The sequence below is a fragment of the Artemia sp. Qi Xiang Cuo genome, chromosome 2 (genome assembly GCF_049724085.1).
Source record: "Artemia sp. Qi Xiang Cuo chromosome 2, ASM4972408v1, whole genome shotgun sequence".
NCBI classification, from domain to species: Eukaryota; Metazoa; Arthropoda; class Branchiopoda; order Anostraca; family Artemiidae; genus Artemia; species Artemia sp. Qi Xiang Cuo.
This window is the reverse complement of record NC_142795.1, coordinates 60,767,275-60,784,533: the sequence shown is the minus strand read 5'-3', so window position 1 is coordinate 60,784,533 and position 17,259 is coordinate 60,767,275. Positions and strand designations below refer to the sequence as shown.

At 33.6% G+C, this 17,259-nt stretch overlaps 1 protein-coding gene across 1 annotated transcript in view; it reads left to right on the top strand.

Annotated features, from left to right (window-relative positions):
• Positions 1 to 16,183, top strand: part of LOC148955464 (uncharacterized) — a 39,656-nt gene extending 23,473 nt beyond the window's left edge. The window contains exons 8-11 of the mRNA XM_089107399.1: positions 2,839 to 2,916; positions 5,058 to 5,308; positions 8,527 to 8,654; positions 13,630 to 16,183. Of these exons, the coding sequence (XP_088963525.1) occupies positions 2,839 to 2,916; positions 5,058 to 5,308; positions 8,527 to 8,654; positions 13,630 to 13,678 (506 nt within the window). The 3' untranslated portion in view covers positions 13,679 to 16,183. The remainder of the gene's footprint in view (positions 1 to 2,838; positions 2,917 to 5,057; positions 5,309 to 8,526; positions 8,655 to 13,629) is intronic.
• The last annotated feature ends 1,076 nt before the right edge of the window (positions 16,184 to 17,259 follow it).

Sequence of the window (17,259 nt, the reverse complement as noted above, 5' to 3'; positions counted from 1 at the left end):
TAATTTTTTTTATTTTGATTGGTGGTAGAAATAATCTTTTCTTTGACAAATTGTTATCTTCTTTCTGGCAAACAAAAAACAAATTTAGCAAAATGCTGTTGAATCACATGAAAATTAAACATCTGGATGTTGTTTTCCAAACTATATGGATTAAAATATACAAAAAAAATTTTTATGAAATTAAATTTTTTTTGTAAAGAAACAGAAGATATGGCAGGAACGCAAAATAATGTTCAACAGGACATAAACATTCTTAGTGAAATATATTGTACAAAATTCTGAGAATTTTAACGAACAGCGCAACGACGCAAGCAAGTCTGCAGCAAAAGAAGGGGAAACTCGTGTTTTTGTATGAGCACAATATGTTATTGAACAGGATATAAACACTCTTGGTGAAGTAACTAGTGTACAAATTTCTGAGAATGTTGACGAAGAGCACACCGACGCAAGCCAGTCTGCAGCAAATGATGGCAAAACTCGTATTTTTGTGCGCATTTGGAATTTATCTTGCCATTTTAATTGCTGTAATGTGAGGGCTACAATTAGTCTTGGGTTAACATTAAATAGGTCTTGGCTCATTTGTTTTGTGCTAAGTGGACAATGAGCTGCAGGAACTACAAAGAGAGACTGGAAACCAAAAAAATTTGCAAAATGTTTTACTTCTAAATTATATATGGACCTTTCCCGTTCTTCGACAGCAATTTTTGCTAGGGGCTCTTATTAAATTTTCTCAGCAGTTTCCTGGCATTAACACAGTATTGCAAAAAGTTACTGCAGACATGTTTTCGAAAAAATATTCAATCCACAGAACTTTGCTGTCTTTATAGGAGCTATAAAAATTTTTTGAAAATTATTCTCATGTTTTCGGATCGAAGAATGTGGACGAAGAACTTTGTTATGGCTGAGAAATTATATAATTATTCTTGTTGCAATTTTGATTTGTGTGCTACTTATGATTAAGTATAAAGATGCCCAGTTTTTCCCTTGCGACAAGTGGGATTGAACTTGCCAACGTCGATCAGGATACGCAGCTTTATCCAAATCGTCATCGCAAGGTTAATTCTTCTATAACCTTATTAATTTACTTTAATCAGTAAATTTTAATGGCTAATATACATAGTTTAACTAGGATGAAAGTGAATACATAACATGATGCTTTTTTTTATCATCTTTCGTAATTTAATAATTGTTTTTGGAGGAAATTAAATTTTGAGCCCCCTAATGAGGCCCAAACGGTAAAACAGTTCATAGTAACCAAAAGTTTAAAATATATTCGAGAAAAAAAGGAATTTATAACCGATTCGGAATTGTAATTATTATTTCAAGTACTTTCAATATTGCAATGCTACTATGGAAACAAGTTTGTAGAAATTTTAAAGAACCAGAATCCCCTCAATGGTGTTCGCCTCACCATCGGAGAAATCGCTAGCTACCGCTGCAACCCAGATTCAAAAGATGGTTTATTATCTTAACTTTTAGTTACTATATGCCGTCCTTTGTTCTCTACTAGCTTTCAGCTATGCCTGACGAAATTTGCATAGTCCCCATTTATAATGAACTGTGTCGATCCTTTATGTAACTTTTTAATTACAAAACCACGTAGAGGTGACAAATTCCCGATGTTATAAAGCTACTACAGTGTTATAGAAAAATACAGTTTTTGTACAAAATTGATTATATTAAATAAAAATTAATTACAAAAGGTTTTTACACCATCAATTTTCTTTAAAATGAGCCATTAAACAACTCTCTACGATGTTCTAGTGCCAAACTATCTGAAGAGGAAAAGAAAAAGAGAAAGAAAAAGATGCCATATATGCAAAATATCATGATAGCAGCCACTTTTATTGATTTTCAACCCAATATATTTCCCTTGTTGTTCAAGCCAAGGGGCGGTAAGTTTCGTATATAGGTTTTCGGCCAAGGCGGTTCTAATAGTGTACTTCTTGTTTTGATCTGACTATATTTTTAAAAGTTATGGGTTATTATATTCCTTAGTATTGGATGTGATCGTCTCTTACTAGGTTGCTAGCTACCGCTTCAACCCGGATTGCTAGCTACCACTGCAACCCGGATTATTTTAAAAAATGAACCCATATTCAAAAATAAAGTATTGCAAAATATACAAGGGATTAGCTCAAGTAACAAACCTATATATATATATATATATATATATATATATATATATATATATATATATATATATATATATATATATATATATATATATATATATATATATATATATATATATATATATATATATATATATATATATATATATATATATATATATATATATATATATATATATATATATATATATATATATATATATATATATATATATGTATATAATTACATTAATAATTTTACTTATATACTCTATTATTTATACTATCGTATAATATCATTTATTTATATCTTATATATAATAATCTTACTTATAATAAGAATTTATTTTAATATATATTTTTATTCATATTAATATATTCAATATCTCTGTGACCTTAACTTATTAACGTGAGGCATGGTGGTTGTCGGAATTTTTTTTAATTTGTTTTAGATACTTTTCTTTTCTGGGGATGGGCGTTACTTCAAAATGTAGGACTTCTGGCACGAATGACTAGATTTTCATGGATTTTGACGGGTTTTCTTCTGTGAGAGAAAGGGGAATTTGACATGTTATTTCTGGGAAAAAAACCTAGAGGCTTCTGCTTTTGGAGTTATGCTACTACAGTTCTTCAATCTCCGCTTTGTACAGCATGTAGTAAACGCAAAAGCGATAAGTTTTCAATTTCTCCCTTTTTATAAATTACTGAGGTATTCCAATTTCAGATTTGGCGAACGCAACCTTTAGCATGGAGTCCAGGGATGACGAGACGAAAGTTATTATGAAGTCGGGTGAGGAAAAAGGTGAGACTCGTGTCCTCTTTTGGATGTTTGTTCTTTTTAAAACAGAGATCTCCTATTATTAGTATGATGACAGTAAAACAACTCCCTATTTGACATAGATCTTTGGATTTGTATGCCAGATATGCCGCAAATAATAGGCAAAAATGTATGATGAAAATAAAAAAACTGTAAAAGAAACAAACATTTAAGTTTAAAAGAAATAAAACGTTGTTTGATTATCAACCATTTCTTAGAATTAGCGAGTATGTATCATCTGTCAAAATTACTTTACGTCAGTCTATGGGGTTCTGAATTTTTTTATTTTTTTTTTGTGTGGTTGTGTGTGACAAGTATTATTTTCCGAATGTTGTAGTCGCGCTTGACTATCAAGTATTGAAAGTTCTGTTTTAATGTTAAATGTTAAATTTTATCTTTTAATGTTTATTCTATAATTTTAGTATATCATATGATAATATAAATCGTATATTATATAAAAGATGTGTCAAGAATTTGTCAATGTTTGCTTATATGTGTGAGCTTAGAGAAGTTCACATAACTATGTTTCAGTAGAGTTATGTTCACTTGCCTTTCTAAAATTAGTTTTTGGCTGAGTTAGGATGTTCTTTTTTGTAATTTGGTTTTGACCTTTATCTCTAAGAAAAATTGTTGTTATTTTGTAAGTTTAAGAGTCAATTAAGTGATTTGACGCTAAAAACCTTCAGATTTGGCATCCGATAGATTAAAATATCGAAAAAAAAACAAGTGTTAGGCTCTCGAAAGAATATCGTCAAATACTGCTGCGTCGTGATTAATGTCTGTCAAAATAATTTCTTTATTACTAAGAGTACCTTGGGTTACCCTTTTTAATTTCATTGTTAATTTTGTTGGTCAATAACATCTACAGAAGAATGAATCCAAACTTTTTTTTTCATTTTGTTTTACCTTTGATGATTAGTGTTTCTTATTTTCTTTCTATACTTTATAGACTACCACTGGACTTACTAAATTTTTTAATTGTACAAAAATTGGCCGTTGACTAAATTTTCAGAGTGCACCAGATTTCAGAAACATTTTTGGGTGCTGGCCGCAATCTGTACCAGCCATTCATTGAAATTGAACACCAGCCATTATGCGCTGACGACACCAACGATATGGCTGAAATACCTGATGGTTTACAATGCTTAAAACGCCAGCAGGAAGAAGCTACGGCAACGTCGTTAGCCCGGTCACCGTACATCGCCAAGGGATGAGTCATTCTTGTCTCTAGAAAACCATCTTGGAAGGTCAAATTAATGGTCTTCACCCTTTTGGTCGTTCCCAAAAGAGGTTGAAGGCTAACTTCGTGCTACACTACCTCTTTGAGGTTCTTCGAGTAGCAGATAACAACGAGGCATACAGAAGATACATTCACAGCATTATGAATAAAGAGGTGAAAGACAGCCGTCAAGGTTGGACAGGACTTAATTCAAGTCAGGTGTACAAAGACCCCAAAATTTTAGCGTATTTTGTCTGCATAGTACCGCTAGATAAAAGCTTGCGAACACTAGTTCTTTTAATATCAATGGACAAATGTTAGTCACGAAGTTTTTTAATTTCGAATGGGCGACTGTTTAATGATTCTTAGTTTCATTGCTATCATAAACTCTACTGAATGACTAAAAAGGTCATCTGCTAGAAAAGGTCTGCAGAAAATGGGTATATTGGACACTGTAAGCTGCCCCTCTTGATTGGATCATTTTGACAGCGTCGTCTGTAGACGCCATTGCCTATATACTGTTCAATATAAGGACACTGATGAGGAAGACTTAAAAAAGGAGAAGTTTAATCCTATGTGAATATATTATAGCGATGTGGCAAAATACACCTCTACATTTTATGGAGAAAGATAACACTAAAATACGGGAATTCCCAAGGGTTTCTGTCTCTAATAAGAAACAGAGGAAGTAAGCTTCAGACGGTTGAATTACTCGAATGTAAGTTAATACATGTGTAAAAAAGAGCTATACAACTAGTTTACTTTCATTCATAGATTATTCAATGGAAATCAGGTCTCCGGACAGCGTACTATTTTTCAATATTGCAATATAGGACTTGTCATATCTTCTTACAGGCTTCAAATTCATCGATTCGTATTTTCGAGATAACTGTTTCTTATCTTGTAGATGTAGTCAATTTGACTCCGCCAATAGAGGATTTAAATGGCGACCCGAACCCTTTGAATGAAACAATTACAATAAGTGTGTCAAATGATGGTCCTGCTGGTTCAAATCAGGATGTTGACAACAGTGTAGTATCATTACTGAATTCTAAGAAGGCCATTCCTTTCCCGGTGCGACCATCTTCAAATTTGTTTAAAAAGACAGACCAGGAAAACATATTTCGTGTTCCTACTGTGAAAACTGTTAAAACTAAGGTATAGTAACTATTAAAAAGGGTCTAAGTTGAAGTGCGTCTCTTTTTTCTTTCCTTTTTTTAATGTGTGTAATACATTTTTCTTCTTGGAAAAGTTGTTGGAAAATAGACTTTTAATATCGTAGATTGAAATCAAAGTTTGAAATTAGTTGAAAAATGGATCTTTTGATATCATAACTGTCGTCTAAGTTGATGTGTATCGTTTTTATTATTATTATTATTCGTTTTATCCACTTTTCTTGTGGAAGAAGCTTTTTTTTTAAATGGACTTTATGATGTCGGACCTAAAAAAAAAAGAAAAAAATTGTTTGTAAAATCCAGAAAATCAATATGAATTCTTGAGTATGTCTGCTCTCCTGTGTTGGAGAGGAGAGATAATCAGGAATTGCCCACTTGAAGAAAACACGAAAGAATGAAGTAAGATAAAGATGAAGTAAAAAATGAAACCTAACATGCAACACTACAATGCTAACGCTAAAAGTCCTAGAGTCAAAAAAAAAATAAAGGAATAAGGAAAATAAAATTACACTATGCACAGTAAGTAAGGGATTAAGTAGGAGACTAAGGGGGACAAATGAGTCACATGTTTTAATGTTTCTGATGTTTTTCAAATAATCTTTTCTAAGTGGCAAACTAATTCCAATTCCGTATCATTACTAGAAAAAGCGCTGACTAGATATAGATTACGGGCTCTTCGAAATTATACGGAACTCTTAAAATTGCGCGTCATTAATAGAAAAAGTGCTCATGTGATATAGATGGTGGGCTATTTTAAAAAATACGGAAATCTTCAAATTGCGCGTCATTAATAGAAAAAGTGTTAATTAGATATAGGTTACGGGCTCTTCGAAAAAATACGGAACTCTTCAAATTGCGCATCATTATTAGAAAAAGTGCTGATTAGATATAGATTGCGGGCTATTTGAAAAAATACGACTCTTAAAATTGCGCATCATTAATAGAAAAAGTGCTGATTAAATACAGATTACGGGCTCTTAAAAAAATACAAAACTCTTCAAATTGCGCATCATTATTAGAAAAAGTTCTGATTAGATATAGATTGCGGGCTATTTGAAAAAATACGAACTCTTAAAATTGCGCATCATTTTTAGAAAAGTGCTGATTAGATATAGATTGCGGGCTATTTGAAAAAATACGAACTTAAAATTGCGCATCATTAATAGAAAAAGTGCTGATTAGATATAGATTATGGGCTCTTAAAAAATACGGAACTCTTCAAATTGCGCATCATTATTAGAAAAAGTGCTGATTAGATATAGATTACGGGCTCTTCGAAAAAATACGGAACTTCAAATTGCGCATCATTATTAGAAACAATGCTGATTAGATATAGATTACGGGCTCTTCAAAAAAATCCGGAACTCTTAAAATTGCGCATCATTAATAGAAAAAGTCTTAAATAGATATAGATTACGGGCTCTTCAAAAAATACGGAACACTTCAAATTGCGCATCATTATTAGAAAAAGTGCTGATTAGATATAGATTACGGGCTCTTCAAAAAAATACGATACTCCTCAAATTGCGCATCATTATTAGAAACAATGCCGATTAGATATAGATTACGGGCTCTTAAAAAAAATACGGAACTCTTAAAATTGCCCATCATTAATAGAAAAAGTCCTGAATAGATATAGATTACGGGCTCTTCAAAAATACGGAGTCCTTCAAATTGTGCATCATTATTAGAAAAAGTGCTGATTGGATATAGATTGCGGGCTATTTGAAAAAATGCGAACTCTTAAAATTGTGCATCATTATTAGAAAAAGTGCTGAATAGATATAGATTACGGGCTCTTCGAAAAAATACGGAACTTCAAATTGCGCATCATTATTAGAAACAATGCTGATTAGATATAGATTATGGGCTCTTCGAAAAAACACGGAACTCTCAAAATTGCGCATCATTGATAGAAAAAGGGCTGATTAGATATAGATTACGGACTTTTTGAGAAAGGTACAGAAGAAACTAGGCGTATTTGAAATTATTAATCCTCAAACCTTGTCGACCATTTCTCTTAAAGAGATTACAAAATTCACTCACCTAAAATACTAGAGGAAGAAAAAAAGTAGTATAGAGGTGTCGTAGAGCCCGAAGGTCAAATCGAATGGTGTTAGGAGAGACCTGGGCGTAAACCGTTTGAAGATAATGCAAACATTCACTAACAATTAAACAGAATTTAGCGGACTAAAGCTGCTAGAACCCAATTAATTCATTAAAGGAGAAAATAGAGAAAATTGACAAAGAACTACGTAATTGATTTTGATTATTAATTACCAATTTATGTTTTTATGCATACATCTTTGTTTACAGTAGAATTTTCAGAAAATTCTAGCGAATAGTGCCATGCGTCTAATTAATGGCAAAACTCAAAATTTAGTAACTAATAGAGAATGCATGTTGCTGAAAATATGCTACTTTGATATTGAATCCAAATAAGTAACATCTATCAAGATTGGAACCATCCATCAAGAGTTATATAAACAATTGGGATCTACATTTCATTAAGATTATTCGTATGGCTGTCCAAGAGCTCGAAATTCTTCAACAAAATACTAAACACATAAATGGCTTGGTAGCTTTCGAAACTGGTCGTACATTTTTAGCCTTGTTATTTTATTTATTCTATTTCCTACACGTCAGGGAGACTGTCTGATAGTAAAAGAAATAAAAAAGAAAAAGAACCATAGGTCTGCTCTCTTAGTAGGATCCGAAAAATTTTCACCCCTTTCCCTCAAGCAAAAAGCTTTAATTCTCCTTAATCCACCCCCCCCCCCAAAAAAAAAGAAACCTGAAAGTTTCGGATCAATTCCGCAGCTGTGAGACAAAACAGATTATGCTCTCTCGTGGTGATTTGAAACGAACTGGACACTGATTATAAAAATATCCCGGAGAAGTATTGGCTTCAGCTACCCGTCGTATAACCTCATGTGATTTGTTATGTGTTGTCGCCAATTACTAAAAGTAAGAAGAATTATATTGGAGCAACCACTAAAGGTTGACAGCCCCTGTATATTGAACAGTTTGTTGAATTCCATGTGTTCATCTTAATTTCCTCGAGTTTCTCCTGAATTCTCTTTTTTCATAATGCCTTTATGGTGATATTTACCCTTTTATTTCTTATTTAACTCTGAAACTTCCTAGTGAGGTTGTGTCTCAGTTGTTTATTTTTAAATCCAGTTCAAACCATCATTTTAGGATAGCATAATACAGCCCAATCGAGGGTTAAGGCGGGTCCCTTCGATAAATCAAAGTACCTCTGATTTGCGTTCTCCACTGTCATCTTCAAGCAACTTAAGAAAAGAAGGCACGCCATCTAATTTATGGTAAGTTTTTCTTCATATTTGACAATCATATGTGCTTGAGCTCTTTTATCTTTCCTGTTTTTCTAGCTTGCGTTTTTCGTGCCGTTAATAAGTGAAAATATTAATAATAATTGACGCACATGCTTCTTGCAAATCTCCCCCCCCCCAAAAAAAAAAAAGAAAAACACATGGATAAGATAGGTAACGCTCAGTAGTACTTAAAAGGACATTCTGTAAATGGGGAAAATGATGTTTGCACCTTAAGGTACTAAAAGGTAAAATAACCGGACACATTCTGTGTTGGAACTCTACCACAGGCTCTGACTCTTGAAGGGGGAGGGTAGGGAGAGGGGGTCAAAATACGATTCAATTATAATTTGATGCTCTTTATTAGTTTTATATGCCTGAGACTGAAGTCTTATCTGCTAATGGTAACACGGCAAACCTTACTGATTATTTTATTTTAAATTGAAGACCGGTGCAGGATCGGTACAAGATACTAGGGTGTATAGGAACGCCGTTATTGATGTTAAAAGTAAAGACCATCTTCTAGTAGTGTCTAGGGCTAATCTAAAGCTGAGATTTAACGAGGGTAACTACCTTCCGGGAAGTTGAGATGTTGATAAACTACAGAATGAGAATTTGAGAGAAACTTTCGAAAATTAGAAACGCAGCTAAAAATATTAGTGAAAACGCTTTAAGCTTGGTAGAAAAGAAAAGGGGTTTGTTAAAGAATTTTTTCAGTTATAGATCATATAAAAATGAGAGAAAGGTAGGGGAAGTAGAGGAGGCCTTGAAGTAGCATCTAAAGAGGTAGGAAATGGCTCTCATGGATAAAATTGCCGAGGATTTGGAAGATATCCTCGATCCAGATTTGATCAGTGGAAAATAGTGTATTGGTATTTTTGGAAATTAAGAGAAAACTTGTCCCAGTCAAAGATAGGAACTGGGCTTCAACTAATAATGGGAAAAAAGTTAAAGAAAGATGGAATATATCAAATCGCGGTAGTTTTTGGAAATACTGTTGTAGGAAGTAATTTAGAAGAGAAGCCGACATCCTTGGGCAATTTGGTAGTAAAGGAAGATTTTTTTTTTGGAAAGAGGAGTTAGAGACAGTACGAAAAGGATCAATTATAATAAGGCCTCAGGTCCTGATAGTACGGTAAATGAGTTTTGAATTATTTTTGCTCCGAAGTTAGAGATAAATTGTCATAAATTATGAATGTGATTTTGAAAAGGGTGAAGGAATACTTTAATTAAACCCCATTGTAAGAAAGGTGACAAGAGTGTGAATGTGGTAATTATAGAGGCATTAGCTTCCTTTCTGAAGGAAGAAAACTACTTAGCACATTAATACTTACTAGGCTAAGAGACGTTATAGATAATATTTCAATTATTAAAGAAGAGGCTTTAGAAAGGGGAGAGAACGCGTTGACTAGATTCTCACTGTTAGATTAATAATTGAGAAGTGCCTAAGTCATCAAACGCCTTTAGTCCTCAGTATTGTAGATTATGAGCAAGAGTTGGATTCAGCCGACAGAAGAGGGGATGAAGGTCTCATCCTTGTACCGTGTACCAGATCAATAAATAAAAGTACTTTGATTAGTACTTTGTACGAGGACAATATTGCTCCTCTTCAAATAAGAAGCCATGGTTATTGGTTATTTGCTGGTTTGGTGTTAAATAAAAATATTATCAAGAAGAATGTAACTTGGGATGCTTTGAGAGTTCATGGTGCAAGAATAAGTTTATAAATTAATGTTAAGAAGAATAAGTTGGTTAGAACACGAATAAGTGAAGGTGAAGAGGTGATGTTGGTTAGGAAGAAGATGGTCAAGTAGATAGGTTCTGTTACCTGAGTCATTGTTGGTAAAGATGATGGATACAGTGAAAGCGTAAAAGTAGAATATTCAAGGCCCAAGGTGTTTTTCCATAGTTGAAACAAATTTTGAAGGAAAAGAAGATAAGTCTGGGAACCAAGATTCGAATATTGGAAGCTGTGGTAATGACTGTGATATAGTTCCGAAACGTGAGCTCTTCAAAAGGCAGAGGAAAACTTCTTGAACGTTTCTCATGGGCATTGTCTACGAATAGTTTGGGTTGCCTTTTTGACTGATCGTATATCAAACAGTAAGCTGTACGAAAAATGTGGTTCAGGCAAATTTTCTAGGATTATAATGAGAGAAAGGTTGTGATGGCTAGGGCACGTTTTGTAGATAAAGAGTGACAAGATTGTCTTTTTATTCATACTTCTGGGGCTCAACGAAAAATGCAAGTCGTCCCTGAATTGGGCGGTAAGAGGTCCTAAGGAAAGGTTTAAAGGAAACTGAAACTTTAAGGGAGTGGGTAAGACCCTTAAATAGGTTGGGGGAGGAGGAGCGTGTGCAACTGTTTTGATCTAAGGCAACTTGGTGCTGCAGTAGGCTGTTAGTAGTAGTCGTTGTAGTGGTATATTTTTAATACACTTGTTTTGTGTGTTTGTTTTTTTGTTTTGTTTTTTTACTTTATCTTCTTCTTTTTTTTACTTTCATTTTTAGTCAAATCTGTGTTTACTTGAGCTATGGACTAGCTTTCCTGAAAATTTTTCAGTGCAGTTATCCTCTGGGAAATCTAGTGTCTATACAAAAGTCCATTTCCGAGTTGAGGATGGACCCCCTCCCCTCCTATAAATCTCGACACAGTGAGTCCCATGGCAAAGTCAGAACTACAAAATCTAATATGTACGTCCAGTAGAAGCGAACGGACGAGAATGGGAAGAAAGCTGGGTTTGGAAAATCTATCGACAAAACTATCTTTTAATCTATTCCTCCCGTCCCAAATATGAAAAAAATCTCCAGTTTTGCGATTTCTTCAAAACTTGGAATATGCAGGTACTATAATAAGTTTTGGAAGAGGACAGCCGAGTGGGAACACTATTTATCCCGAATAGTCAAAATAAATCATTGTCGAATATGAATCTGGATTTTATTTTTTTTTTTTTTTTTTGCTCAATGCCTTTTGAATTTACCCGTGGCTTTAGAAAATGAATCATGGCTTAATTATGCTTCTCAGAAAAATTATCTGATACGCAAATACTATTAAAGACAGATTATAGATATCATTAAGATGGCTTTATAAAGCTTTACTAAAAAAAAAAAACATATGGGCTCCCTCGATGCAAAATTTAAAAGGGAGATATCGGAGCCTTGATGGGAAATCAGATAATTTAATGTAATTTGTTCTGTCCATCCTCCAGGGTTTATGCTTAATCCCTTTGATGGATTATGCGCTAAACCACTTAAAATGATATCCATTATTATTTGACTACTGAAATTGTGTTCCTTGTTATGGTTCCATGCATTTTTAATGCATGGAACTTTTGACAATTTAACTAAGCCATTTGTTTCACAATTTTCATTGCAACAATTTTCCCTTCATCAAAAGCTCAAAACGAAGCTGCTTATTGTTCTAGATTTGTGTTTCTTGAATAATAATAAAGAAGGATTTCAAACGTAAAACGTTTAATGTCCTTGACCAAAGGGCTTTTTTTTATTTCTTTAACTTTCCCAAGACACATTATTTTAGCTATCTTGTGACTCACAAACTATTCCATGCAGAATATTTTGCTAACATTCCTATGCTAGTTTTCAGGAAAATATTATTTTCCATTTGATGTAAACGATATCTTTCTGTAAGAACATTGTCGAATTTGTCTCTTCGATTTGAATGCAAGTAAAGAACTCCATTTTAAGAGCGTGGTTTATGCCTAAAAAGGACTTTTGAAACAAATGAGAGTGAAGTTGTCCACGGACATTATAATCCTCGGGAACCTCAAGATTTCCAAGCTAAGTCACTTCTTTAACAATTTTTCTCTCAAGGTATGTTTCTGGAAGAGCAGTTCAGTTCAGTTTTTTTTTTTTTTTTTTTTTTTTTTTTTTTTTTTTTTTTGAGGATAGCGACTAACTTAGGTCATCCCTCACACTATATGAGACATTTGTGACAAAATGATAGAATTGAGTTTCGAGCTTGTCCTTAGGTGTCAATTGTTTTTCCTCATTAAAGGTTCTGTTTGGAGTTCTTCAGCTATGAAACCTGTATTCGGATCGAAGAATGAAACGGTGACTAAACTGTCATCATTATTTCATGCTAAATTTTCTTAGTTTTTTGTGGTACACCAGACTAGAGAGAAAATTGCCTGTGCATGCTGTCTTTAACACTGGGTTTGAACAATAAGAGACATCTATTCGCTTCAGCGGCAATTAAAAGGTAGAAGTCACTTTATTGAGTTGACCAATCGATTCAGAGTGGATAAAACCGTAGATACTTCGTTTAGCTCAAAACAGGGTAAAGATTGTGGAGAACACGTTATGAAATGGGAGGGCGGGACTAAATAGGATATAGATGCGTGACGCTAAAAGAGGAAAAGGAGAAGGTGCGATATAAATTTAACTTCTTATGAACTTTATTTCCAGCCCACTTCGTATGTGTATCATAAAAGAACAACTAAGATAGTCTGCCTAAATGTCTCCTCAAGATGTGAGAAAAACGAGATGAAACGATAGTTTCAGTGGCAAAACCCTAGCGTTGCCTTAGTTAAGAGTCTAGTAAAACTAGCTCCCAGGGAGGAAAGAAAGAGAAAGGATCCATTAGATTTGGCTTCAGTAAGTGCGTGAAATTGGTTTAGCACTTTTGTGAATTTCGCGGGATGTCCACAACGCAGAAGCAATAAACATGGTGGGTAGTGGACAAGAGTGCCACAAGGAATTTTCCTATGGAAGGGGAATATTAAAACGATTTTTTATTCCGTTCGAGTATTTATGTGGGAGTTTCTTTTCCTTTTCCTCCTTTGATGCATTTTCTATGTGTTCTTCTTTGCTAGAGGGTCTTTGCCTCTTTGGTGGTAACAATGATAGTGGGGAATACAGAACCTTTTTTCTTCCTTTTTTCTTCTTCTTGATTTTTATTGCCAATTAGTATACCCAGTTAGTGAATTATTTTTTACTACTTCTTTTTATAGGTACCGTGGAAGGTCAGCCTCTACATCCAACTTGGCGAAAAAGAACTAGTATTTTACAATTGTGTGACCGAGAAAAACTAAGTACGAGTATAAGGGTGTTTGTTTTTTAATCATTTTTGATCACCCACTGATTTTCCTTCTTATTAACTATACAAAAAACGCTGAAATCAAAGGATTTGTTGTTTGCAATAAGTGTTTCTAGATATCTTTAGAACCCTTTTTAAGGGATATTCTTTACTATTGCCAAAATTGAGGTGATTGTTTGCTAAGTGATTTGCTTTGAAGTGAAATTTGGGTGGCTAGTGTAGCTAACATAATTTGGAGAGTAAGTGGCTTAATTTAAGTTAGGCTCTTTTTTACGTATAATTCTCTTTGTGTTGTTTTATTAAAATTTTAAGTTTCTTTGTTTTACTTCAAAAAGTGTATTATTATTTACGAATGTTCTTTCCATGTCCATTGCAGCACTATATTCTTGAGCAACCATGTTTTATCCTTGAATTGGAGGCATGATTTTTTAAGCGTAGTTTTAAAATGTTCTATTAAAAAACATGTACGCGGTATGATTCATATCAATAAAACTTTTGACAAGTACCGAAATATAAATTTTTGTCAATATTACTAAGTACTAAAACATGTTTTTATGAAAAAAAGTAAACACCCATTTCATTGAACCATGCCTACAGCAGTAAACAATGCAATTTTTACATTATTAATCCTGGCCCTAATAAAATAGCCCAAGTAACATTTTTTTTTATTACTGACATAACTTCATTTTTTGTTGCCCTTAAAGTTATTTGAATTAAGACCTTGTTTAAGAGGTTGAAATCGGTTTCAAATTTTTTTTTTGCATTGACTTTTCTACTTATTTTGCTTTTCAAACATGTCGCGAATAACTTCAGCTGTCGTTGTAAAAGAAAAATGGCAGACTTTGAAAAAGCAAACGGACAAGGGAAAAATTCTAAATAATCTTGCAGAAACTCTTGAAATTTAAATTGGACTAAATTGATGATGTCTGTAAAAGAACTTAACGAAGCGTAGCTAAGTTATGCTCATTTAGAAAGAAGTTAGAGCTCGGCTGTTTTTGTAGCTATTTTGGGCTGGGAGGGATAACTTACAATTGCCAAATTTAATAATGAAACTAAGAATTAAAGCGTATAATAAATTATTTATAATCGGATTTTCTCAAAACTGCACTATTCTAAAGGTTTATATAGGATCAAATGAACTCTTCTTTGTACCTTCCTGTTTAATATAACAGAATGGCGCTTTGGGATTGTATTCCCTAGAAAGGAGTTTTCTGGCACATCTTCCAATAATACCAACATTTTCACTAATTGACTAGTTTTAAGTGGTGTATTTCATAAACTCTAACGCTGATAGAAATCCTGTTACGCCCAGTAAGTTTTCCTCCGTAAGTTTTGATTTGGGATCTTAAAGCTAAACTTTGTTTAATTTGCCTTGGTTCTTTCCAAATGTAATTTCAATTTTGGAATTCTAATTTCAGTATCTTATCATCAGAAATTTTTTTTTTTTAGATTTTACTATTACAAAAGTGAGGAGCTCAGTTTTACTCGAACGATGGGATTTTACAAATGATGGATTTAATTTCTTGTTGAAAAATGTCATTTAAAGGCGTTTTCATCCCGTCAAAAGCAGTGCTTAATCATAACAATTAGGGATCTAGGTGTTTTGTCGTTATAAGAAGTTCGTAAATAAAAGGCACCAGTTTTGTCAGCCAGTCATTGAAATCCAGCATATTTAAATTTGCAAACCTAAGGCATTTAAGACTATGTCCAACCAACCGTATGCTTCTTTTCTTGCACACATGCACGTATCTATTAATTCCTAGATGGATCAACTGGCCACATATTTGATTGCCGAACATTACTGATCCAAAGCTGATATTCAGGACCTAAGTTTTCAAGGAAGGATTTTGTCCTAGTTATATGAAAACCAGCAGTTTTAACGCCAAATCGGTATTTTCAGACGCGTTGTCTAAATTAGAAACCCCGTTTAGAAACATTTTTCTTTTTTAACTTACTATATTTATCAATTAAACCAACCGGAATAAAAATTGTCTTTACCTTCGAATAACCATTTCGACTTTTCTCTCTTCTCCCAGTTCCCTCTTTTTTTATCAAGCTATCAACCTCTTATCTGCTACCACTTCTAAAATTTTATTTGGTGATATTTTGAAGACTCATTGGCATATAATTACGATGCATCACCTTTTCTTTTGCTTTTATTTTATACAGCTCTTCGTCTTTTTCTTGTAAGGAAGACCCTCCGTAATATAACTCAAGCAGTGCTATATCTTCTTCCATTTAACCGTTGAAAGAATGTAAATTTGCTATCTAGTTCCTCAAAATAAGATGTTCATGATTTAAAACTAATAGAATCTTGCTGTTACTGAATTTGACTGTTAAGTTTATTAATTCGCTTCTCAATCCTTCCAAAATTCTCTCTTCTAACTGCTTTGAGAAACTTTTTTTCTGTCTTCTTGTATACAAGATTGTAATTTGTCCTATATATATGAAAATAAAGTATATTTGTATGATCGTTTCATATTCCTTTCGTTGTGCTTTTTCTAGTCGTCATCCTAAATATTCACACACAGCCTCCAAAATTGGCTCCCTCCAAGTTTATGTTTTTATGAATGAGGAACGCGATTTTATTTGAGAAACAAAACAAAATTTTATTGTAATTTCATCGGCTCAGCTGCTGTTTTATTCAATACTTTCTTGGATCTTATAATTTTCAGTCTTAATAGCGAAGAAATTGTCAGAACGCTCTTAGTAGAGTACTTAAATAATCAATGATCTTCAGCATTTTACCCTCAGATAATTTTTTTTCAAAAGGCGTTGTTGAATTTTCGGTTACTATGGGCTAGAGCTCTTCTTTCCGAAGTTGCGTCAAACGCCGCAACCATGATAAGATAAACGTATTAGGAATGTTATAAATAAGACAAAATAATTAAATTAAACACGCACACACCCTAAAAGGCTTAGTTAACGGTAGTACAGATATGCGGGGGCGGGGGACATTTACTCATTTATTTGAAACATCTTTCACCATGAAATGACAGCAACATCAAACAGTTGGCATAGAGAAAAAAATATAAAATAAAAAAGGGGAGAGGTCCCAGCCAGATGGTATAGTATTCGAGCCGGTTCAGGCAGACTCCTCATAATCTGAGAGATATTGGAAAGAGCAAGAAGATCTGTGTTATCGATGGAAAGGGAGGAATTTGAATAATGCTTGAGTTATGAAGGTGATCATTAGACCAAGCAAGGACGAACAACGGAATGCAACTAAGGGCCTTGGGATTCTAGATCAAGTGACGGATTAGAGGCGGAAGGATTACAATTTTGTAGCCAGCTTTTCAGCCACGCATCATGTGGAACCATTGAGAGTGGCTTCAAGAAAGATGACACAGTTGCCACCTGGAATATGGTCAGGCAATAAGAGACATGCGATTAATTGGAGAATGAATTAGTATTCTTAAAATCCAATGAGGGAAAATATGGCTAAGCTTTCTTAGACTATCAATATCGTGCAAACCTTCATCGTGTCAAGATATATTTTAACCAAGAAAAATATATAAAACTCTTACATAAAACCCTAATATTA